Genomic DNA, 21,311 nt, shown 5'->3' on the forward strand with positions numbered 1-21,311 from the left:
TCAAGGGTTTAAATATTTGGGAATTATTACAAAAAAAGATACGCCTCGAACTCAAACAAAACTTTATTTATAAAGGACTAAACCATTGACAGGTATTATTTCTACAGTGAATGGACTAAACCAACACATACGGCTTTACATGACATATATACTAAAAAGAATAAATAAATAAAACAAATACAACCTCCTCAAAATAATAAAGCATAAAATACCACAATAATTTAAATTAATATTAGAAACACTCCAATTTAGCTAATTTATTATTATTATTGGAATACTTAAAATTATGTAGATGTATTTAACTTTTGCCATATTTTAAGATAATATTATTGCAACTATTTATTTGAACTATGCGTTTAAAATCCCCCTAAATAAATAAATTAAAGAGCTAACTAAGAATTATAATCCACATGATCGCCGCTAGGGGCAGTAGCGTCAAACTGGGGGCTGGATTATACCAATTTCTAAACAGATTTGGGTCACGCAAACCCTGCCGCTCGGAGCTAAATTTAGAAGCTGCTGCTTTCGCGTGAAGTCATGAAAACCAGGGGGATGCAGTGTTACCAGGGCTGGGAGTGGAGTCGACTTTTCCATTTGTGACACTCAACGCCGCACGTTGGCTGAGGCTGAGGCGCCGTGCGTTTTTACGCTGGGGAGAGGGACGCTGGAACGACGCTGCGCGCCGCAGCATGAGCGTCTGATAGTGTCTGCGCTCCTCTATGTCTGCAAAACATGTCCTTTTTGAGCCTACCAAGCCAGGACGGCCTTTTCACGGCGATCAAAGCAGGGAAGTCAGCCGCGGGGGCAGAGGCTCGGTCACGCACGGACGCAGGGGACGACAATGAGGAAGAGGTGGAGGATGATGACACGGAGGACGTGCGGCTCATCCCCAGGTGTTCCCCGGTGCCCCGCAAGCGAGGCGCGTCCATCTACGAGGAGACTGCCGAGTACATGCGGATCCACTTTGCGCTGGCCGCGGGGAAGAGGGTGTCGTTCGCGGACACAACAGGTGGGGATCTAGTGGACGTGCGGGAATTCGTCGCCTTCGACTCCGACGAGGAATCGGACAGTGCAAAGTGGGAGCAAGAGCAGGCAAAGTACCGGAAGCCAGACCGGGAGCCCACCTACAGCCTGCACCTGGAGTTTCAGACCCCCCCACCGGAAGCCCTGCTCCACGCTGTGCGCAACAACAAAGTGGAAGTGGAGCAGATCGCCCCTGCAGAGGATGACCCCCTCGCCTTTCGTGGTGTAATACGCGTCCTTAACGTCTCCTTCCACAAAGCAGTGTACATCCGATCAACCATGGACAACTGGGCCAACTACTTTGACCATCCAGCAGAGTATGTGCAGGGATCCCACCATGAAGACACCGACCAGTTCTCCTTCAAGTTGTGCTTTGCGCCACCTTTCACCTCCCACGGCTCTCGCCTTGAGTTTGTCGTTCGCTACGAAACTGCAGAGGGGGATTTCTGGGCTAATAACTCTTCCCTGAATTATGGGGTCACTCTGCTCTTGTCCTATGAGGATGAACCAGCTGTGGCAATTGCAAACACTGATGAGCAGCAGATACGAAGCATCCTGAAACCTCCCAAAGTATACAGGTATAGCTGCATGCCAGAAACAATGTTTTTGCACATATTTTATTTAGAAATCATGCAAACTGAGAATCATAAATATTGAGATTGCACAAAAGCATCATAATAGGTATAAACAAACATAGCATGGATTGCATACAAAAACACTTTACAACTTTTCTCAAGGCTTTGTGAAAGAGTGTTTGCCGAGACTGGAAGGTTGTGAGTTTAAATCCTTAACCGAGTCACGCCTCTAAAAATGGGACCTCCCTGCTCGACACTCAGCATAAAGGGGTTGGATTTGGGGGTTAAACCGCCTAATGATTCCCAAAAGCGGCTGTGTCTGCAGCTCACCACTCCCTCAGGGGATGGGTCAAATGTGGAGAACAAACTAGCCCCTTTAAACCAGTCTAAGATCAGTTTAAATCTGCTGCAGTCATGTCATCCGGTCGAGCTCGTAAAGCCTTTCTAAGACTGGTTTTGCTCGTCACAGTTTGGTTTCTGCAGAGACGAGTCTTTAGAAAGCATACACCCCTGCTCAGTCAACGCCAGTCATCCAGTGGTGTGTGAGACGATCAAAATAGGCAAAGGGCAGGTGTCGTTTTCAGCCCTGGCCTTTCCCCGCTCTTAAATTTGCTTCTGACCTTTTCGATCAGAGCCATCGGGGGAGTCGAACAATTTCAGAGGAGGAGATTGGGCTTCTGTCTTGTGCGTGATTAGGAGACGGGTGGACTTTTCGTCCTGTCTGCTGAGGCCAAAATACACCCCCCCCCACGCCTTTTTTTGTCATTCAAACACAAGCATGAAAGTATGTGACTGATGTTGCAAAGCTCAGCTGCAGAGACAGAAGTGGTAACAAAGATCCCTAAGCTTAGGCAGAACCTATAAAGGGCCAACTGATGAATATAAGGTTGATGCAGCTGTCATTCAGCTCTGCTGTTGCTGTTGTTTGGAGGCCAGATGATTAATTCACCTAAAATGAGTGAATTATTGATCATTAAAGGTTTGTAATGGCACCTTTATCGCTTTAACAGTAAATAATAAAAGATAATCTGTGCAAATTTAAAAAAAATGGACTCTTCAGTCATTAAGTTCATAGATGAAACTGGCTTTCTTCCAAAAAAAAAAGCTTGAAATTTAAACTGGAATGCCCAACAAGCTCCCCAGATGATGATAATGGAAACAAAGTCCACAAAAGTCAATGAGAAATCTGCTAACGTTTAAGTATTTTTCCAAACAACTCAATTGGATGATAGGTCACAAATTGTATCTTTGACCCCATGATTGTCCCACTTCTTGACTTTTCAGTCCCTTTTGCTGGAATCCTGACTTTGCTTCATCCAACCACTATTCAAACAACCGTCCACTTGAAAATCAGTCGCGTTTTGGTCTCCTGATGTAATTTTCCAACAGCTTCTTCAGATGCTCAGTCTGAGATCTAAGTAAAATACTTAGTACATTAATATTGTCAACACTTTTTGTTTCTGTTTTTTTAAAGAAGTAGGTGAAGATATGGTGATGACAAACAGTGTTTCCTGTAACGTTTTTCACACACAAAAGCACACTTCTTCTGAAAAAAAAGTTCCAGTTATTTCTTCAGAAACAGAAATGCTGCAGAGATTGTAATGAGGGATTTTGAGATGGAAACCAAAATAAACATTGCTTCACAAGCTATTTTCTGCACACTTTTTTCCCATTTTTAGTACTCAAAGCCCCATTCCAAGGAAAATTGTGTTTTTTTAACATTCTTGTAGCATTTTTCTGATGATGGAGAACATTTAATATAACATATACTCCTTACCAGTGGTTCCGTCCACAACTTACATTTCCAGTGCAGAAATTATGTCCTAGTAAACGACACATTTTTTGATTTTGGCTAAAAACAACATCATCATAATTAAAAGACTACTAGAAACACTTTTAAAATATATCAAAATATGACTTTAAGGAAATCGTGTGCCTTCAGTTGAAACTGTAAACATTCAAATAGCATATATTGAATATAATTTTGTGGTATTGTATGTGTGTATATTATCACAAATTAAAATGTTTTTGTTTCAGTCTGAATGATGAACCCGAGTCTGATGAAGAGCAGGACAGAGAAGAAGGTAAACACTTGAGCAAGGAATCATTTTCATTCTATATTATGTATATCCATGTCATGTAAATCTTTGGAAGATCTATAGATTTTATAGATATAAACTTTCTTTAATGTATTTAAATCTAACATCGTCAAAGCAGATTATCAATTAAAGTTGGAATCTGCCCACATTCTCAGTAAATAAATGTACTTTTAGTGTTGCTTCAAATAATCACTGGTTATTGCTTTTTAATTTTTTTAAAGAGGAAGCAGGGATCTCAAAGACGGAAGTTGCCAGGCCTGTACCTATGTGTCCGGTCATCATACAGCCAGACCTTGATTTAGAGGTAAGAGTCAAGTGTAGTGTTTTTTTATTATTATTATTTCACAGGATGACTTCTCAACCAGCTGTAGTTTTAATTATAACATTTTCATGAGTTATGGAAAAAATAAATCAACACTAATAGATGACTGTTGGTTTAGGCTTAAAAGATCCTGCATGCTGTTATTAACGTGTCCATATTTAACAGTTGAACAGGTCTTTTCATTTATAGACATCGAATATCTAATAAAGCGTAACCAACATTTGTATATTCAGCTTGGTTGTTTATATTGTTCACAGCTCATTGAAGCTTCAGCAACAACATAGGTAACGTTTCACCACTGAAGCTCGTTGAGTGCACGTTACATTCCTGTCGTCTTTGTTTCCACAGCATCCAGCATGTTGGTCAAGTTTTCACTATTTGTCTGTGGTCATTTTAAATTCACATCAATTTGTCTGGGAGCATTTTAAGTTGCTTTAAATGTTTTCTTGTCACAAAACAATCCAAAAAACATTCTATTGACAATAGAATTATGTGATTACAAATTGATCAGCATTTAGTATTTTATATTCTGCATTATTAGGAGCATGCAGCTAAAGGGAGAATTTTGCAGAAACTTCGGAATATTGACAAATCCCGTTTGATCAAATTACGTTTCCACGGTTTGTGTCTTGTTTATGCTTGATTTCAGTATTTGTCACCACCTGATACCACCATAACTTGGCATTATAGGTCGTAAACAGAGACAAACGTGAAGTAACAATTAAAGACGCTTACTCATTGAAATTTGGTCAGCTGAATGCAGGCTTATTTAAACAAATTTTAACGTGATACACATTACTTCTCACATTGTTTTCTTGACAAACCTTTTCATAAATGCTCATTAGCGTAGCTTCTTAGCTGTCGTCTCCTCTGTAACCGCCTTGCAGCATGCCTCCACAGTACCAAAGTAACAAGTGTTGTACCTGATGTTTCAGAATTGGTCAGTGAAATATAAAGAAGTTTGAATATCTCGACAAGGATTGCAAAGCGTAGGACCTCTTTCTCTCGTTGCTTTGTCCCACCCTCGTAATTCCTGGCCAATGGCTGAAGAGAGCTTTAGTCACATGGTTTTGTTAACAAGCTTTTAAAACAGAGAAGTCTGGTTGACGGCAGTCTAAAAACAACGCAAAGTTCAGGATTCAGACCGGACTAATAGACTTTTCCAGTCTGAAAACACCCTAACTTTTATGTAATCATTTTGGTTGCAGTCTTATGTATTATGTTGAGTGTAAGAGTTTTATAGATTAAATCCTTTTCCTAAAATCATGATTGTATTTCATGCATGTACCTAACACAATAATCTTCATCTGCATGCTTTTTCCTTTTCCTAGTTAACTTTTAGTCAGCTAAAGGAAACAAAGAGGGAAGTTAACAAATACCTTAAATGACATTATGTCTTTTCAGTGCATTTTGTACTCAAGTATTCCCTCAAGTTTTTTAAACAAGGGATAAAATGTAATGTCTTAGTAAACTGGAGTGAGTTTTATTATCATACTTGATGTCTAAAGCCCAATTCCCCAAGTGTTTGTGGATTGCAGTCTTTCCTGGCTACCATGGGTCAAGAAGTGGTTACAGACACCTTTGGCCAGACAGCTTCTAAACATTCAGGATTCAAAGTATTTAAGTGTTTTTGAAGGAGATGCCAGTTTTATGTTGTGTTTGTTTTCTGCTGAAATGCAAGCATGACGTCCATTTCATTAGAAAAGCATTTGTATGTGCAAAAAATGCTTTTCTTCACTAAATGCTTGATATGATATTGTTTGTCACCGTTTCCTCACTCTTTTACAGGCTGCATCATGTGGCTCCCTCACTACTTCCAACCACAAGCCTTTATCTGTTGGTGACCACTCATCTCCTATTGTGTCGTCAGCAAAACCGTTTCCTTGCATGTCTTCTGAAACCACTCTTCAGTCTAATTCTACACACCATGCCAGCAAACCCATTCAGCCAAAAGAGTCACAGCCTTTACCCAGAATCCACTTTGATTTGGTGGAGCAAATGTCAGAGCAGTCCACACCCAGTGGTCCCCCAACACTGGTGGCCACCTCATCTTCCTCACTTCAAGAGTCCAGGCAAATATCAGAACACTTCCAGGCTGAGAAAGGCGGGGTCACACATCTTCTCGCCATTGAAAGGAATTTGTTGTCATCAATAGAAGAGGATGAAACTGAGCTGCCTGCTGAGTGTGCCTCGACTCACAGTGTGACTCGGGTCTCCGAGCAAGAGGTCACGTTGAGTTTCAGTGATCTTGCTAAAAGGCATGTAGAAGACTCCGTGAAGTCTGCAGAGCATATAGCCCGCGGGGGCGGATGTTTGTCCTCGATGGCAGATAGTCGGGTGTCTGTGGGAGCAGAGGAAAACGCATCCACACTCCAAGAGTTTACAGAAAACCCTTCAGTAAACACAGGCCTTACTGAGGTGAGTTCAAACAAAGCTGCTCTGTCTGTGTCAGCCTGGGAAGAGAAGGAAGGTGGTCCATGTATTTACTCTAAAACAACACCAAAAAGTGAACCACTCATTCAGGCGGAAGTCTCTGGCCTTCTATCTGAGAGTGCAATGAATCTGATGCCATGCATTTTTTTTCTTAGTGGAGTTGTCTCCTTCTCAGTAGTGATGCAGACACCCACTGCCCTCTTCTTCATTGGACTGTTTCTGGTTTTGCACCACCTGTGACTTTTTTTCCCCAAAGGTTTGTTCTCCTAATTCCTTCAGTGCCTTTTGTGATCCCAGATTAAGCCAACAAGTAGAAACGGTACACCTGTGTCTCTTCACAGAAGTAGTAGTTTATATGTGCAATATGTAAAGAAATCTTTAAAAATGATTGAAATATTGTTCAAATGATGCAATAGCTCAGTTTACACTGTTTAATCACCAAAAACTCATCAGTACTTCAATGCACTTTAGTGACTGCCGTCAATTGAAGCCGTCTTTGAACCCACACATTGGAAAAAGTTGGATGTAGCTACTGGGTTGAGGAAGTGCCTTAAACTGTTGTTTATTTGTGTTTGATGTCACCGGATGTGACTGGGAAACTAAAGACTACTAAAAAAAATCTGTACAGCAGCAAACAACTTTTAAATTAGATAATATTCGTATGATCCCTTAATCTTTATTATTGAATTCAATCATTCAAATTTTCAAAAAGTGGAAAGGGACAAAAGTATTTCAGCAATATCTACATTGAAATCTAAAATATTTGGTGTTAAAACTTTTGGTTTAATTGAGCAAAAATGTATTTCCGTAAAAAAAAATCTAATATTTTAGTTTTTTTTTTCTTTTTGCTGCAATACTCCGATTTTTCTAAGCGGTTGTTAATAAATTACCTCATTTATAGTGTATAAACTTCAATAAGGAAGTATTAAAGCACATTTCTTCCTGTTATTCATGCAATCTTAAATGTCAACCTTTACAACAGGCTCATCAAAGCACAGTGTAAAATAATAAAGGGTTTCAATTCCACGAGTAAATGATAAACTATCAAAAATACTCCATTTATTAAAATAGTTATTGTTTTCTGAGGGTATTTGAGTAGAAAAAGTTTTCATTAAATACATAAGGTTTTTAAAAAATCAATCAAACTTTATTTAAAAAAATACATTAAAATTAAAATCTTGACTCCTAAAGTTTGTTAAGGAACTATAATTTGAGGAACCATGCAGGGCTTGTTTTATAACTTTCATCTAAAATGATATGAACCAAATACAAAAACTTTATTCCAAACTTTCCTTTTGGTGACATGTATATCAGGGAACCATATCTAATATTTCTTGGTAAAAAACGCTAATTGCATTTGTCCTAACAGACTTAATGAGATGTCGTAAAAAACTATTTAAAAGTATTTACAAAAATGTTATGCAGATTAATTAGGAAAAAACATTATAAACCCCAATATTTACAAATGTATTGATTAATCCAGAAAAATATGCACAAATGTTTTTGTTTTCTGACTAGCTAGCAGCTAACCTCACAAGCTCAAATGTTTTTAATGATTTCTTTATTTGAAGTGGCTGCTGTTCAAGGCTAAAATGCATTAATTTGACGTGTTTAGCCAACATGGAATTAGTGATTATTGACTTAAATCCCTTTTAAGTGTAAGATAGGTGTTAAATGCGTTTTTACTTAAAATGTTAACTTTCGCTAGCATTAGCAAGACCTTTAGCATCAACAACAAACTACCAAATCTTCAAATAGTGGTTACATCCAGTTTTTTTTTTGTCTAATAATAATGTGAACTTTGCGGAAAAGCAACAAGCACAATTTTATGTTTGACTTGATTGTGTACAAATAAACAGTTGTTTCAAGAAAAATGTAGCAAGCCATGTAGTTAGCACAAGACTGAAAAGACTGCAGGTTAAATGGTAAATAAAGTCTCTGTGCTGTATTACCTGTTGATATTGATGATTAGTGTTTTCATGTGTTTTCAGGCCAGTAAACTCATGTTGTTGTTGCACATCTCAAAATAACACTTTAAGAAACGAGTGAAATGTTTTTATTATTGTTGGAAGTTTTTTTTTTTTTTGCTGTGATTAAACATTAAAAACTCCGTCATCCACTGTGGAAAGTTTGTCTTGATGCATTTTATTCTGTAAGATAAATGGAGTTCCTGCAAAGTCATGACACGCGCTACAAAAATATTTGGCATTCACTTAAATATGTTTAAAATAAGATCAGAGCCTTCAGCTTCTCTGTGGCTGGGGTGTAAACAGATTTGATTGAAATGGAAAGACAGAGTGCAACCTGAGCTCAAGAAGGAAGCCAAGGGTCATACATTGCATTGAAGTCATGGTGTAAGGCAGAGCACACTCATCATCTTTGTCAGGCAACAGCAGCATATGGGAAACTAAGACTGTGTTACCCTGCAAAAAAGTTTTTATTAACCTAGTTTTTTATGACAATTTAAAGAAATCTGTCATCGACCTTTCAAGAGGGGCTTTAGATGTCCAGATCATCTTGACTTCAGTCATATTTAGTTATCTTTAAAGATTCACGCTGGAGTTAGATACAACTCCTGTTTAAACTGACGAAACTGTTGGTGAAAAGAAAGAGAGAGAAAATTAAACATTTATTATTCGAGGATAAGTTATATCCTGTATCGGGGCAGAGCTAGGAGGAGTAAAGGAAGGCAGCTGCCCCCCAGCAAACACTCTGTCTCCCATTTTAGGAGTGTTTACTGTTGGTCCTTGCAAATTTTTTTAGATTTTAAAATAAACTTGTTTAATTCCTGAAATTATAGTCTAAAATTGACTATGTGCTGTCCCCTACAAGTTGAAACGAGGTATTACAATTGAACTTTGTGATTGGTCAACTGGTGTAAGTCCCACGTCATTTCAGAGGTTTCATGTCATCATGCTCCACATTTCCCGTATAAAATTTGAGCGCCCCGCAAAGCCGATAGCGGCGTAGCTTGCTTACTTAACGGGCAGAGAGCCGCTGTGGGGTGGGGAGGCAGCCTTCTAAGGCCTCCTGAACTTTATGATTTTTGTATTCATTTCATCAAAACAATGATTAAAAAGAAAACTGGCCAGACCACACATCCACCGTTAATTCTGTCTCCCCCTTGCCCCGCCCCTTTTTGTCATTTTTCAAATCTGGGCTGAGAGTGGAGTCAGCCTCCAAACAGCTGTTTTAATATAAATTACAGAAACAATAATAAAACTGTTTTGAATTTGTATTTTTGACCCTATCATTTGCCACCCTTCTGCCCTCCCCCCCAAAATGTTCAAGCTCCGCCCCTGCTCTGCATGTCTTTAAATGCTCAAATTGCGATTCTGTGTTTAGCACAACTTACGCCTCTTTATAACACCTTTCCTGATTGCCTGCAAATGGAAACAACGTCACTGTCACCATTAATCTATTTATCAAACGTAAAATCCTACCGCCGCGTCCTTTTAGAGGCTATGACTTACTTTGTGCGAGTTTGTAGCCAGCTTCCATTCATTTAATTTGTTAAAATTAGAATAGACACTTTGATCATGGTAACTAAAACAGGAAATACAACAAAGCAGATCAATCACATCTGTGGTCTGCAACAGCACACACTGCCAGTTAATTGCAGAAGCATAAATTTGCTTTGATCAGTATTCTGCTCCTTTTAGTTTCCCCCATCAATTGTATTCTTTCTTGTATAAAACGAATAACCTGTCCCTTCCTCTGCATTTTCCCTGGGTCTTCCACTATTTTATGCAACTGAAAGAATAAAAATATGTTTTTTTTATGTTTAAAAAATAAGCTGTTTTTGAGTGTGTTCAGTCAGTTATTTTAAAAAGTAATATCCTTGTTCTTGGAAATGCAATGAGGTGCAACAGTTTTAGCCTCACTCACAGATCAGCTTGTATTTCCAAGGTTAAAGCTTTTGCGTTTGAGCTTTGCACATTCCTGTCTGTGTTGGGATAGACTCCATGAAAGAGGTGGGTAGGCAGCCGAAAATGCATGAATGAAGCTCAGTCTTATGCATAAATCATATTTCTTTTTTGTTTAATTTCAAGCCCACGTGTATTTTTTCAAATAGGTGTTTTGGATGATTTTTAAATCTGCTAAATTATCTGCTAAATTAGCTCAATGTTAATATCTCTGAAGTTAGCTCAAAATATTTTCCTATTTAATTCTTCCAGTCAACAATCTTATTTCTTGTGATACAGCTCTTTAAACAGCAATTTTTGTGACTGAACCAAATATCCATGTCTGGGTGTTAAACTCAATCAAGTCGGGGGCTAAAATCCAAAACACACCTTAGGTCACGTGTTGAACAGGATAAACATTTAGTGAACACGCTAAAACAAAATTTTTAAAACATTATACGTTTTTGACATAACTATGAATAAAAACAGGCACAAAATATTATTCTAGAATAAATCAACTTCGCCCTTAAATAACTTTCAATATTTTACTCTCCATAAAAATGTACTTTGTTAAAATTATACAACTTAGAAATCGTGGTTAGAAAAGTGGTTTATTCCTTAAGATGCAGAGTTGTAAGAAAAACAAACCAAGTTTGTATGGCTAGATCTAAACTAAATAGAGCTTTTGTTAACATTTATACAAATCAGGCCACAATACAGAAGCCTACATAGGTCACACAGTTCAAACCCACCTGTAAAAGGAAAGTTTTATTAAATAAATTGTTTATTTTTCTATTTGTATGTGTCTTTGTTTAGCAAAGTTCTTGTGTTTTTAATTTTTGTTGTACTGGTCTATCATTCTTTGCATAGAGTGAACTAAAACTTTCTTGTTCTCTGCGTGTTTGACAATAAAAGCTTTGACATGTTTTTATGGAACTTTTAAAATCTTTGAATCATGGAGTCAGTCAGCTGCTGCTTTTAGCCTCCAGACAAATCTGAGGTCATCTGTCCAACAGCTAAAGCCTTGTTTAAAATGAGTCATGAACCTCAACAATGATCAAGATTAAAGTAACAAATCTATGTCTAAATTGATTATTTCAAGGCTTAAATAACAAACACAATTGATTGGATAAACAATGAGTTATTACGGGGTTTGTTTGCTTCCATATCAAACAGAGCACAAAGTCATAAACTTTGAGGGTGAAACATTCCTGCTGATTTCATAATTAATATTGGTTGTATCTGCACAGAACAATGGAAAATAATCATTTCACTTGGTATACTGTGTCAACACTGCAGGCCATGTAAAATCCATTCGATGTGGTTAGTCAATAAGTGTTCATGTTTTTTTATCAAGTGAAAAAACAACAGTGTGAACTCCTGAACACAGTGTGTTTTGTTATGCAAGTGAGGTAAACAAACAATGACTGCTCTGACATGTGTCTGAGTAATCTCTGTAGTACCATTACTGCTAATGGTATTATTGTATTACTACTAGTTCAGTTAGATTTTCTGCAGAAAACATGTTCTCTTGTTTATTTGCTATTTATTTTCTGCAAAAACAAGCCCCTTGAAATAAGACAAAAAATTGTAAAATTGTAAATATTTCTAGTTAGATGGAGGTGAAAATCTGCCTACGGTGTATGAAAAATATGATAATTGTGCACTTTAGTTTGGTGTGTCAGTGATGGTTTTGGTAATTTTTTTTTCTTTTGTTCTTTTTAAGTTTCTGCCACCAAGCCTAGTCTCCTGTAGATTGGGTCAGACACCCCCACTTCCAGACATTATCAATAATTCTTATAAAAAATATATATATATATATAGCCACTAAAACATATTTTCTTAAACTGTGATTTTTTTGCTAATAAAAAAACTTTATTTAAGATTACTTTTCTTGCAATACAGAAAATATGACATATTTTCTTGATAGAAGGCTCTCTTTATACTTTCTTAAGACTCAGTGGATGAAATGTTGAAATAAAAGCTGATTGAATGAATATAAACAAAAAAAAAAAACCCTGTAAGAATACTGAAAGTAGCCAATGGTTATCATGCAACGGCTGCAACGGCAGAGAAGAGACAAAGGCGCAAAGTTCGCGCCTCAAATCCAAATACAGACCCGCCATATTTTTGTAGTTTCTGCGGCCGGGGATGCAAAGCTCGTGTCTTGTGAACCATGAGCGGAATTGCAAGAGGCGTGGACAAAACTCAACTTAATCTTTGTTTAAACGAAGGTATGCCATGAAACAACGGTCAAATAAAGACTAATTGTAAAATCAGATAAACAAGCAATAGATATAAAAAATATCTCAACAGGATCAAATTGTTATCTCCAATTAGCCAAGCAAACAATGCAAACATCCAAATTAGACAAAAAAAACCTAACACAGTGCAAAATTAACTAAATTATGAATGCTCTAGCTTGCTTAAAAATAATGAGAACAATGTAATACAAAGAACCAAAATGTAAGGAATTGTGCTGATTAAAAATGTATTATTTGAATTTAGCGTGTAATATACTTGAAATGGTCCTTTAATGAAGTGTTAACTCTTATCTTCTATTGCAAGGCTATAGAACAGCAGGGGGTGTCTCAGTGGAGTGTATTTGGGTGGAAAACGTTGAAACGCATAAGTTGTTAAAGCTCTACGGAGTAGTAAGCTACAGGGTCCAAAGATGTCACAAAATTGCGTTTTAAAAAAGTCAAAAACTGGGTCAAATCTTAATAAAGTTATATAGAGGTTTTATATTGTATGGAAGGGCATCGTTTTCAATATAAAAAGAAAAAAACATTCTAATAATTTGTGCTATTTTTTGTGATTTCTTGCTATTTTTTTAAGAACTACATGCCTTAGAGTACTTTTTTAAAACCATTTACTAGTTTAAAAAACTGCACTTTTATATTTATCCATCTTCAGAACCCACTGAATCCCTTATGGGGTCACAGGTAAGGTGTGGTTCCAACCCACTAACTGTTGAAGGTGGACTACAACCTAATCAGGTCACCAGTTTGCAACAGAGCCACACAAACACACAGGGGAAATTTGCAGACAGTAGTTAAGTTGTGTTTATACAAAGAGAAAAAAACCCAACACCTGCAGAAATTTGCATCTGCATTGTGGGAAGGACAGTTGGCGCAGAAGTAGCCCTACGTTGATATCCCAGCAATTAATGTGACCGTGTTGTGTGTGTGAGAAACTGCACTGGTAGTCTACAAATGAATTGCCCTCTGGGACCAATAAAGTTTTTCTGATTCTGATTCTGATTCAGCATTCCTTTGTTTACAGGTACTATCTGGCTATCTCTGAATTCCTTCCCTACTCACTATATAGTGCGTTCGCCATTTTGTAGGCCTGTCTGAATCTAGTGCACTAGAAATTTCCCAGAAGTCTTTGCAAAAAACTAGCGTGCATTGATGCTCATTCTGTTAGCATATATAGAACACAATGCATTACGGTTGCACAATTTTGGAGCTATCCTGTACAGTTTTGAGCCACATGACAGCTCAGATGAGGAAAACAAGGGCGTAAATGGATCTATTTGTCTTTGGATTTTGAATTGGAGCCGAGAAGGCAGACTTTGGCCATCCATGACAGTTGGTGCATATCAAATCTGAGCTTTTTCAAACCATGGGATTTTGTCTGCTCCAAAACCATCAGGATTTGAATAAAGAAATACTCCCAAAAATGTAGTTTTAATCCTAAATTATTTTATATATGTCCTCCATTATGAGAAAACCGCTTTAAGAGCACATTAAAAACACCAAAACACAATTTTCATTGGAGTAAAAAATTAGCAGAAAAAAACAAGGGATGAAATTAGCATTAAAAACGTTTAAAAAAACATGTTTTTTATTGAATATAACATGCTTCCATAATATTCCTGGAGGGGTAATTGTATTCGACCCTCTAATTTTATTTTTATTGTTATTAATAACACAATGTCATTGTTCGCTCATTTCTAACTTGTTTAACTTTGACAAAATATATTTTTATGGAGATTAAATATTGAAAGTTATTTACGGTTTAAGGATTTATTCTGGAATATTCTTGCCGGTTTTTATTCATAGTAATGTTAAAAAGCTATGTTTTTAAAGCTGTAAAAATTTAGTTTTAGTATGTTCAATAAATGTTTGTTCGGGCCGCCACCTAAGGTGTGTTTTGGATTTTGGCCCCCTGCACGATTTAGTTTGACACCCTTGCTTTGCAGTGACTGTTTTAAAATATGATTAGCAACAAAATTAATATGGTAAATTACGTATATTTATATAGCACTTTTCTACACTTTTTACAACACCTACTTAAGCAGCTAACTGTGCTTTTTGTTGATAAATATAATTTTTTATTTTCTATTAAAAGACAAAAACTGGAGCTCCCATTGTGTTTCCAGTTAAATTACTTACACTTTATCGCCTGTTTGTCTTTGATATTTTCATTCCTTTCCGCCTTTTCATTTTTTTAAAATGGAGGACCATCCTGGTGTCACAGGACCCAGAATCCTTTGCTGCGGCCCTGTCGGGCTCGTGCCTGTTATTTGGGGTCCGGTCACCCCCAGCCCGCCTGTCGAGGACAGAGATCTGACAGCTGGCGCCCCCGTGCAGGAAACAACCGGCTCCGTGCGGAATGACGGCTGAACACAACATCCCTTTCCAGTCGTGGCCCACAGCACTGCACAACAGGCCCACCTCCTCCCCTCTCCTCCTCCTCTCTCCTCCCGCCTCCCCCTGTCTCCCTGCCTCCGAACAAAACCGACGCTTTCCGCGAATGTGCGAGCTGCCTCCTCACAAGCAGCCATAATTGGGATTATTCAGGAATAATTCGCCTGATCCCGCCGTGCTGTTTTTGTTTTATTTTTTTTTTTAATTTTCTTTATTTTCTTTCTTTCAGCGTGGCTTCAATCGCGAGGAGGAGAAGGAGGGGGGGAATCCTCATTTTTATCAGCGGAATTTATTTTTATGGAGGTTTTTTTCTTCTCTCTCTCCTCTCCCCCGGTCTGTCATGGAGGGCTTTCACTGAGGACCGTTAAGATGTAGTCCACCTTCGCAGGACAGCCAAAACAAAGACTGCAGATTGACAGTTCGGGGTACAGGCCCTGCGATTTTTTCGCCCCGTCCCTCTTGTTTTATGTTTTTAAACCGAAAGATGGGGAATAGAGTCGTATCGAGGTTGTCGTCTGTGTGGACTAATTGTCCTGCTGCCACTGGCCAATATACACGCCAAGACGATCCATTTAGGGGATGCGCGATCTTTTTTTCCTGTGGGTGGGTTATTGTAAAGCATTGAAAATCTGACATCATTTTGGATTTATGATCCGAGGAACCAAAAAAAGGGAGGAAAAAAAGGTGTTTTTTTGATTTCTCGCCCTCTGGAGCCTCATCTTCGACACAAAAGCTGTTTTTCTCGGATGATATTCAAATGGACACATCCCTCTCTGTGAGGCTGTGAAAGGGTGGCGGTGGATGTGTGTGTGTTTTGTATTTTTTGGGTAAGACATATCTCTCATCAGCATCACAGCCTCTGATCACGGATCGTTTGATCAGCTGTTGATTATTTGACAGTCTCATGTTTGCTCCATGTTCCTCGATTCGGTTACTTTTTTTGCGGTGGATTGATGCATAACAGGTGTTGTTTCCGCCTGAGAGCACCTCCAGGAGCATGAATCTTTATTATGTGTTTTCCTGTCGATTTGATGAACAGTGCAACCAAGCGACTGGGCTCTCACCCTCTTCTGTCTTTGTTTTTAACGGAAGACACACAAAAAATGAGGGAATGAAAGGTAAGGTTTGCCATCTCGCGCCTCAGATACACACAAAAACACATCAGAGGGGGGATTTTGACACCTGTTCGTCTGTTCTTTCATCCACCTCCGGCCTATTTAATCAAGTGAAATGATATTTGTCAAGGTGGTAGAGGGCTGCTCTGTATATAAAAAGAGATTACAGTTACAATCATATTGTGATCATGGCCTACATAGAAGAGGCCCACCCAAACCAGTATCACCGTCTCTTGTTGCCATCTCACGCACATCCAAATGAATATATTTTTTTGTGTCAGATGGATTTTATCTTCAAATTTGCATCTATTTGTCTCATTTTCATCAACCCTTTTGAAAGAAATCCCATCAAGAACAGAGATGTCTAAAATAATCATACTGCCTTAAACAGCACAAGAGAAAAAAAAAGAAGCCAAATGGCTGCCCGCTCTGCTGTTATGTTGCCATATTTATTCTGTGCTATGAATGGTACAGATCCCACCCTCGTGCTCTCGATCTGGTCGTCACGCACCTGCGGCCGACAGAACGCATCAAATGTTCTTTGCTCATTTACAACATCTCTGTTGGACATGCCCGGTGTTGGTTATGCTGTGTCTGCTCCATCCCCCCTGTACGCCCCCATGCATTCACTCAAACACCCACACTTGCACAAAGTATGTGAGCTGTAGTATCTTAGCAACGGGCAAGGTAATTACTGAGAGAGCCAAGGAGCTGGCATGCTGTAGAGCTACTGGTCTGGTCCCAGCGCTACGGAAACAGGAAGGCCAAGGTTTCCACATCACTGCACAACACAACCCGTCTGTGTCCCATGATTTTTTTTTTACATTTGAGGTCTGCTTTTTAGTGAGCTGTATCAAGCAGGTGGCTTTTTCCCTCTCTAAAACGTGTCTCTTTCCCCAGGTGGTGAGGCTTCAGACAAAGAGGAAAGATGATTCTGTCGTGTAGAAAAGATCCTTAAGGCCTCTCCTTGTGAAGACGAGAGAGCTGTTGGCGACGACGGCTGTAGGAGGATCGTTACTGTTGATAAAGGGCCCAGATCAGGCAGGCTCTTGTTGAAGGTAATAGAATGACTAACCAGAGCTTCGCCATTGATGGCCCTGGCGGTTTGGTGGCGATGGCGGCTTTCCATGGTGGAATAGGAACAAGAAGCAGCAGCAGTGATAACAGCAGCAGCACAGGAATCTCCTCCACTGATTTGTCTGCCTACTTCAAACTGATCTTTTTGGGGCTGATCATTTGCGTCAGCCTTGTAGGGAACCTCTTAATCTCCATGCTGGTGCTGCGAGACAGGACACTCCACAAGGCTCCATATTTCTTTCTTCTGGACCTGTGCCTGGCCGATGCAGTTCGGTCTGCTGCCTGCTTCCCCTTCGTGCTGGTCTCCGTCCACAACAGCTCTGCCTGGACTTACAGTGCCCTGAGTTGTAAGGTCGTGGCGTTCATGGCTGTGCTCTTTTGTTTTCACGCGGCCTTTATGCTGTTCTGTGTGGCTGTCACTCGCTACCTTGCCATCGCCCATCACCGTTTCTACGCCAAACGCATGACCATCTGGACCTGCGCCGCCATCATTTGCATGGTGTGGACCCTGGCGGTGGCCATGGCCTTCCCACCTGTCTTCGACGTGGGGACCTACAAGTTCATCAGTGACGAAGACCAGTGCATTTTCGAACATCGCTACCTGAAGAACAACGACACCCTGGGATTCATGCTCATGCTTGCTGTTGTGGTTCTGGCCACCCACGGCTTCTACGCCAAGCTGCTGTTGTTTGAATACAGACACCGCAAGATGAAACCTGTCCAGCTAGTGCCAGCTATTAGCCAAAACTGGACCTTCCACGGTCCTGGGGCCACGGGGCAAGCTGCGGCCAACTGGATTGCAGGGTTCGGTCGTGGCCCCATGCCACCCACTCTGCTGGGCATCAGGCAAAATTTACACAATCAGCACCGGCGGCTGCTTGGGATGGAGGAAGTGAGGTCAGAGAGGAGGCTGGGCAGGATGTTCTACACCATCACCTTGCTTTTCCTGGTCCTCTGGGCACCCTACATCGTGGCGTGCTTCTGGAGGGTCTTTGTCCAGTCATGCACCATCCCCCACAGGTACCTTTCCATCACAGTGTGGATGAGCTTTGCCCAAGCTGGAGTCAACCCCATCTTTTGCCTCTTGCTCAACGAGGACCTGAGGAAAGTGCTGAGAGCTCACTTGCCTACCTACTGGAGGACTAAACAACACCTACCCCAAGATGAGGCCTACTGCATAATGTGAGAACAAGCAAGGTGAACAAAGGGGGAAGCTCTTAAGTTTTAAGATAAATTTAGAGAGCCGTTATATTGTAAAGCTGTTGGTTTAATGTCCAGTTTTGTTGTTTTGCACAACAAAGTCCAGTTTTCCTTCAATGCCGGCACAGTGCCAAGCTTTGGAGAACGACATTTGAATAAATGTGTGCTGCACAGGTTTGGAAAGGGCAATAAAAAGAAGAACCTTTGTAACTCTTTGAGCGTATATATTTCTGATGTTGTACTGTTTCATTACTTGTTTGGAACAATTCAACAACCACCACTCCGACAAAGTGTGACACATGCCATTCTGAAATAACGTTGCCTTATTTATGACGGACACGCCCGAGAGCTTTCACCTGAGAACTAGTTTGTGCCGCACGCGCGGGCACCGCAAAAACCCAAACCTTTGAAGAAATGTGCAGTGGATTGTGACTGTAGGGGGGGTGTCAATCTGATCGGAGGGGCGATTGCTCCGAAACACATCAAAGAACTCAAACGGAAAGGGGCGATCAGACCACCTTGGACGCCTTTTCATGTAATTCAAGGAAGACTGATGAATATTAAACAGACCCAATACATTTGGATACATTTAAATAGCTGTTGTAAACCCAAAAAACCCTTACATGCTTGTTTTTTTGTTTCCTTTTATAGGACTTGATTTAGGGCGTGTCAGGTTTCTTTGTATCATGAAAAAAATGCCTGTTTTTGCTTTATTTGTAAAGGAAACATGTTAAGCAGATGACACTATTTTGAGATATGGCTTGATTTCATATTGTATAGACTGTACAGGAATGCACATTCCTAATTGTGTGTTTTTATATGACATTTCTGTGTATGTGTGAGGGGAAAACGTGTAGAGACAAGACAGAGAGGGGGAAGCAGAAAAAGACTGACAGACATGATGATAACACAGGCTCCAGTCACACTGGGTCCCAATGAAAGTAGCCTACTTTATGTTGTCGAAAAAATCATGCAAAAATCAGCAACTATGATTTGGAAAATTATCATTTCTCCAAATTGGATATGTGATGTGATTTTTTTTCTTTTTTTGAAAAAGCTTTGTGCAAGTAAATGTGAAACACAAGGATAATGAGATGGAGACTGATGGATTGTAACACTTGTATATCGCAAACAGAAAAATGGGATTTAATGACTTGAATAATGATGTATGTATATGACATCATTTAAAAAAAATGAGCAAAATGTATGTGTATTTGCAAATGATGGCCCTGGGAATGTTTTAAAGTACTGTACTGTTATTGTATATGACTAAAAGGGGAAGTGGCACTAACTTTGAAGGAAACAGGAGCATCTCACTTTTCCTCCTCAGTATAAATGTCACAATTTAAGCGTCTGGATCAAATCTGAACTACTGCAGGCCAGTGTGTGAAAACGGGCTGAGGTTACACCCAAATTACAATTCATGTAACGCAAATGTTTGACCGCCAGGACCTTTTTTGGCATAGATATATATGTGCAGTCAATTTTCTTAATGTGGACACTTGCACAGCATACTGTACTAGCATGCATTCCACTGCGGTTCATAGATTCAGGACTGGTCATTGCAGCTTGTACAAATGTTGGCGTGGACGAAGAATTGAGAAAAAAGCAAGAAGTGGCCCATAATTTTTACATCTAGCATTCCTTGGCGAGATGATATTCTGTAACTGTACAGTTTAACTGAGGAGGTTCTTTTGCCCTCTCATCAATAAAGACTCTACTTTTGATGAATTCTTAACTCTGAAATTCCTGTATGGAAAGAAAAACAGTTTTAAGTTTAATGTCTTCAGTATTTGTGTCACAAAAATGATGATTTTATAAAAAATATAATCTAATCTTAAAGTATAAATCTTTGTGTCAAAAAGTAAGGTGCACCTCCTTTTTCTTTCCAGAAATGTATTTTAGATTGGTGCTTTAAAGCAGAATTAAACCTGACCTCTTGACTGTTAGAGTTTAATCAAGGACTAAATTAAGAAAAAAAAAATACATGCAAAGAAAAGGCCTCTTCACATTAACTTTTAAACCACAGCAGTTTCCTGTAGTAATGCTCTGATTTTTAGTACTCAAGTCCCAAAAAAGACCAACCAAGTATTAAAACCATAAATTAACAAAAACAGAGCACCATAACATGGATGTTTATCTACATCTGGATAAATGATGAATAACTACTCATTTTCTACCCTAAGAGAATATAATAACCTCATTTACACAAATAATTTAAGGATTAGGGTCAAGTCTTTTGCAGAGAATGTGTATTTACTTATTCTTTTGGGTTCATTACTTGACTTTTTGTTGTTTTTGTTCCAAAAATCAGACTAACAGAAGAAAAAAACAACTTTTCAAGCAGCATCACTTGTGCAAACGTTCTTTAAATAATGCACGCTTGACAGGTTGTTCTCTTTTTCCTCAGATGTGATGCTGAGGCAGAGCCGAAAAGCTTATTTTTAGGCTTCTTCCTAAAGATAACTAAAGAAAAAAAAATAGTAAATAGAAAAAGCTTTGTGACGAGGCCTCCTGTTTTTTTTTTTTTTTTTTTATTGGAGTGAATGCACTGGAAATCTTTTATGCTGACCCGATCCATTAGCTTCCAGTCTTTAATTAGCAACTATTTCTTAGTCGGGATATTTTTTTTTCTTTGCTGCATAGCAGCCATTTACTGGATTCTGCACAACAAACACTCGGGAGCTTTAGGAGGTAACTAGGAAAATGCTGTTTTTAAATGTTAAACACCTCAAACAAATTGCTTTTACAGCTAAATTTATCAGATATTTACAAATCATGAATGCATATCTAGTGTAATAGAAAATGACCTTATTTGAACATTTTATTTAGAAAAGGTTTCATATAATGAAAATAGAACATTGCTAAATGAGATATTCGCTCTGACATTTGAGAATGGATTTATGA

General features: G+C 39.0%; 2 protein-coding genes across 3 annotated transcripts; both read left to right on the top strand.

Moving 5' to 3' along the window:
• Positions 1–430: 430 nt before the first annotated feature.
• On the top strand, positions 431–7,071 carry si:ch211-167b20.8 (protein phosphatase 1 regulatory subunit 3A). Of its 2 annotated transcripts, XM_024293863.2 has the most exons (5): positions 431–1,601; positions 3,636–3,682; positions 3,919–4,001; positions 4,277–4,303; positions 5,808–5,941. In XM_024293863.2, exons 1-4 carry the CDS (start codon positions 733–735, stop codon positions 4,301–4,303), a joined length of 1,026 nt encoding a protein of 341 aa, XP_024149631.1. In that variant the 5' UTR covers positions 431–732; the 3' UTR covers positions 5,808–5,941. The 2 variants fall into 2 exon arrangements, with proteins under 2 accessions (XP_024149631.1, XP_024149630.1); XM_024293862.2 differs by lacking the exon at positions 4,277–4,303 and having other exon boundaries at positions 5,808–7,071.
• Positions 7,072–14,652: 7,581 nt separating this feature from the next.
• On the top strand, positions 14,653–20,142 carry LOC112159070 (probable G-protein coupled receptor 173). Its single transcript, XM_024292906.2, has 2 exons — positions 14,653–16,130; positions 17,028–20,142. The coding sequence occupies exon 2, from the start codon at positions 17,194–17,196 to the stop codon at positions 18,388–18,390; it is 1,197 nt and encodes a 398-aa protein (XP_024148674.1). The 5' UTR covers positions 14,653–16,130; positions 17,028–17,193; the 3' UTR covers positions 18,391–20,142.
• The last annotated feature ends 1,169 nt before the right edge of the window (positions 20,143–21,311 follow it).

The sequence above is a fragment of the Oryzias melastigma genome, linkage group LG7 (genome assembly GCF_002922805.2).
Source record: "Oryzias melastigma strain HK-1 linkage group LG7, ASM292280v2, whole genome shotgun sequence".
NCBI lineage: Eukaryota > Metazoa > Chordata > Actinopteri > Beloniformes > Adrianichthyidae > Oryzias > Oryzias melastigma.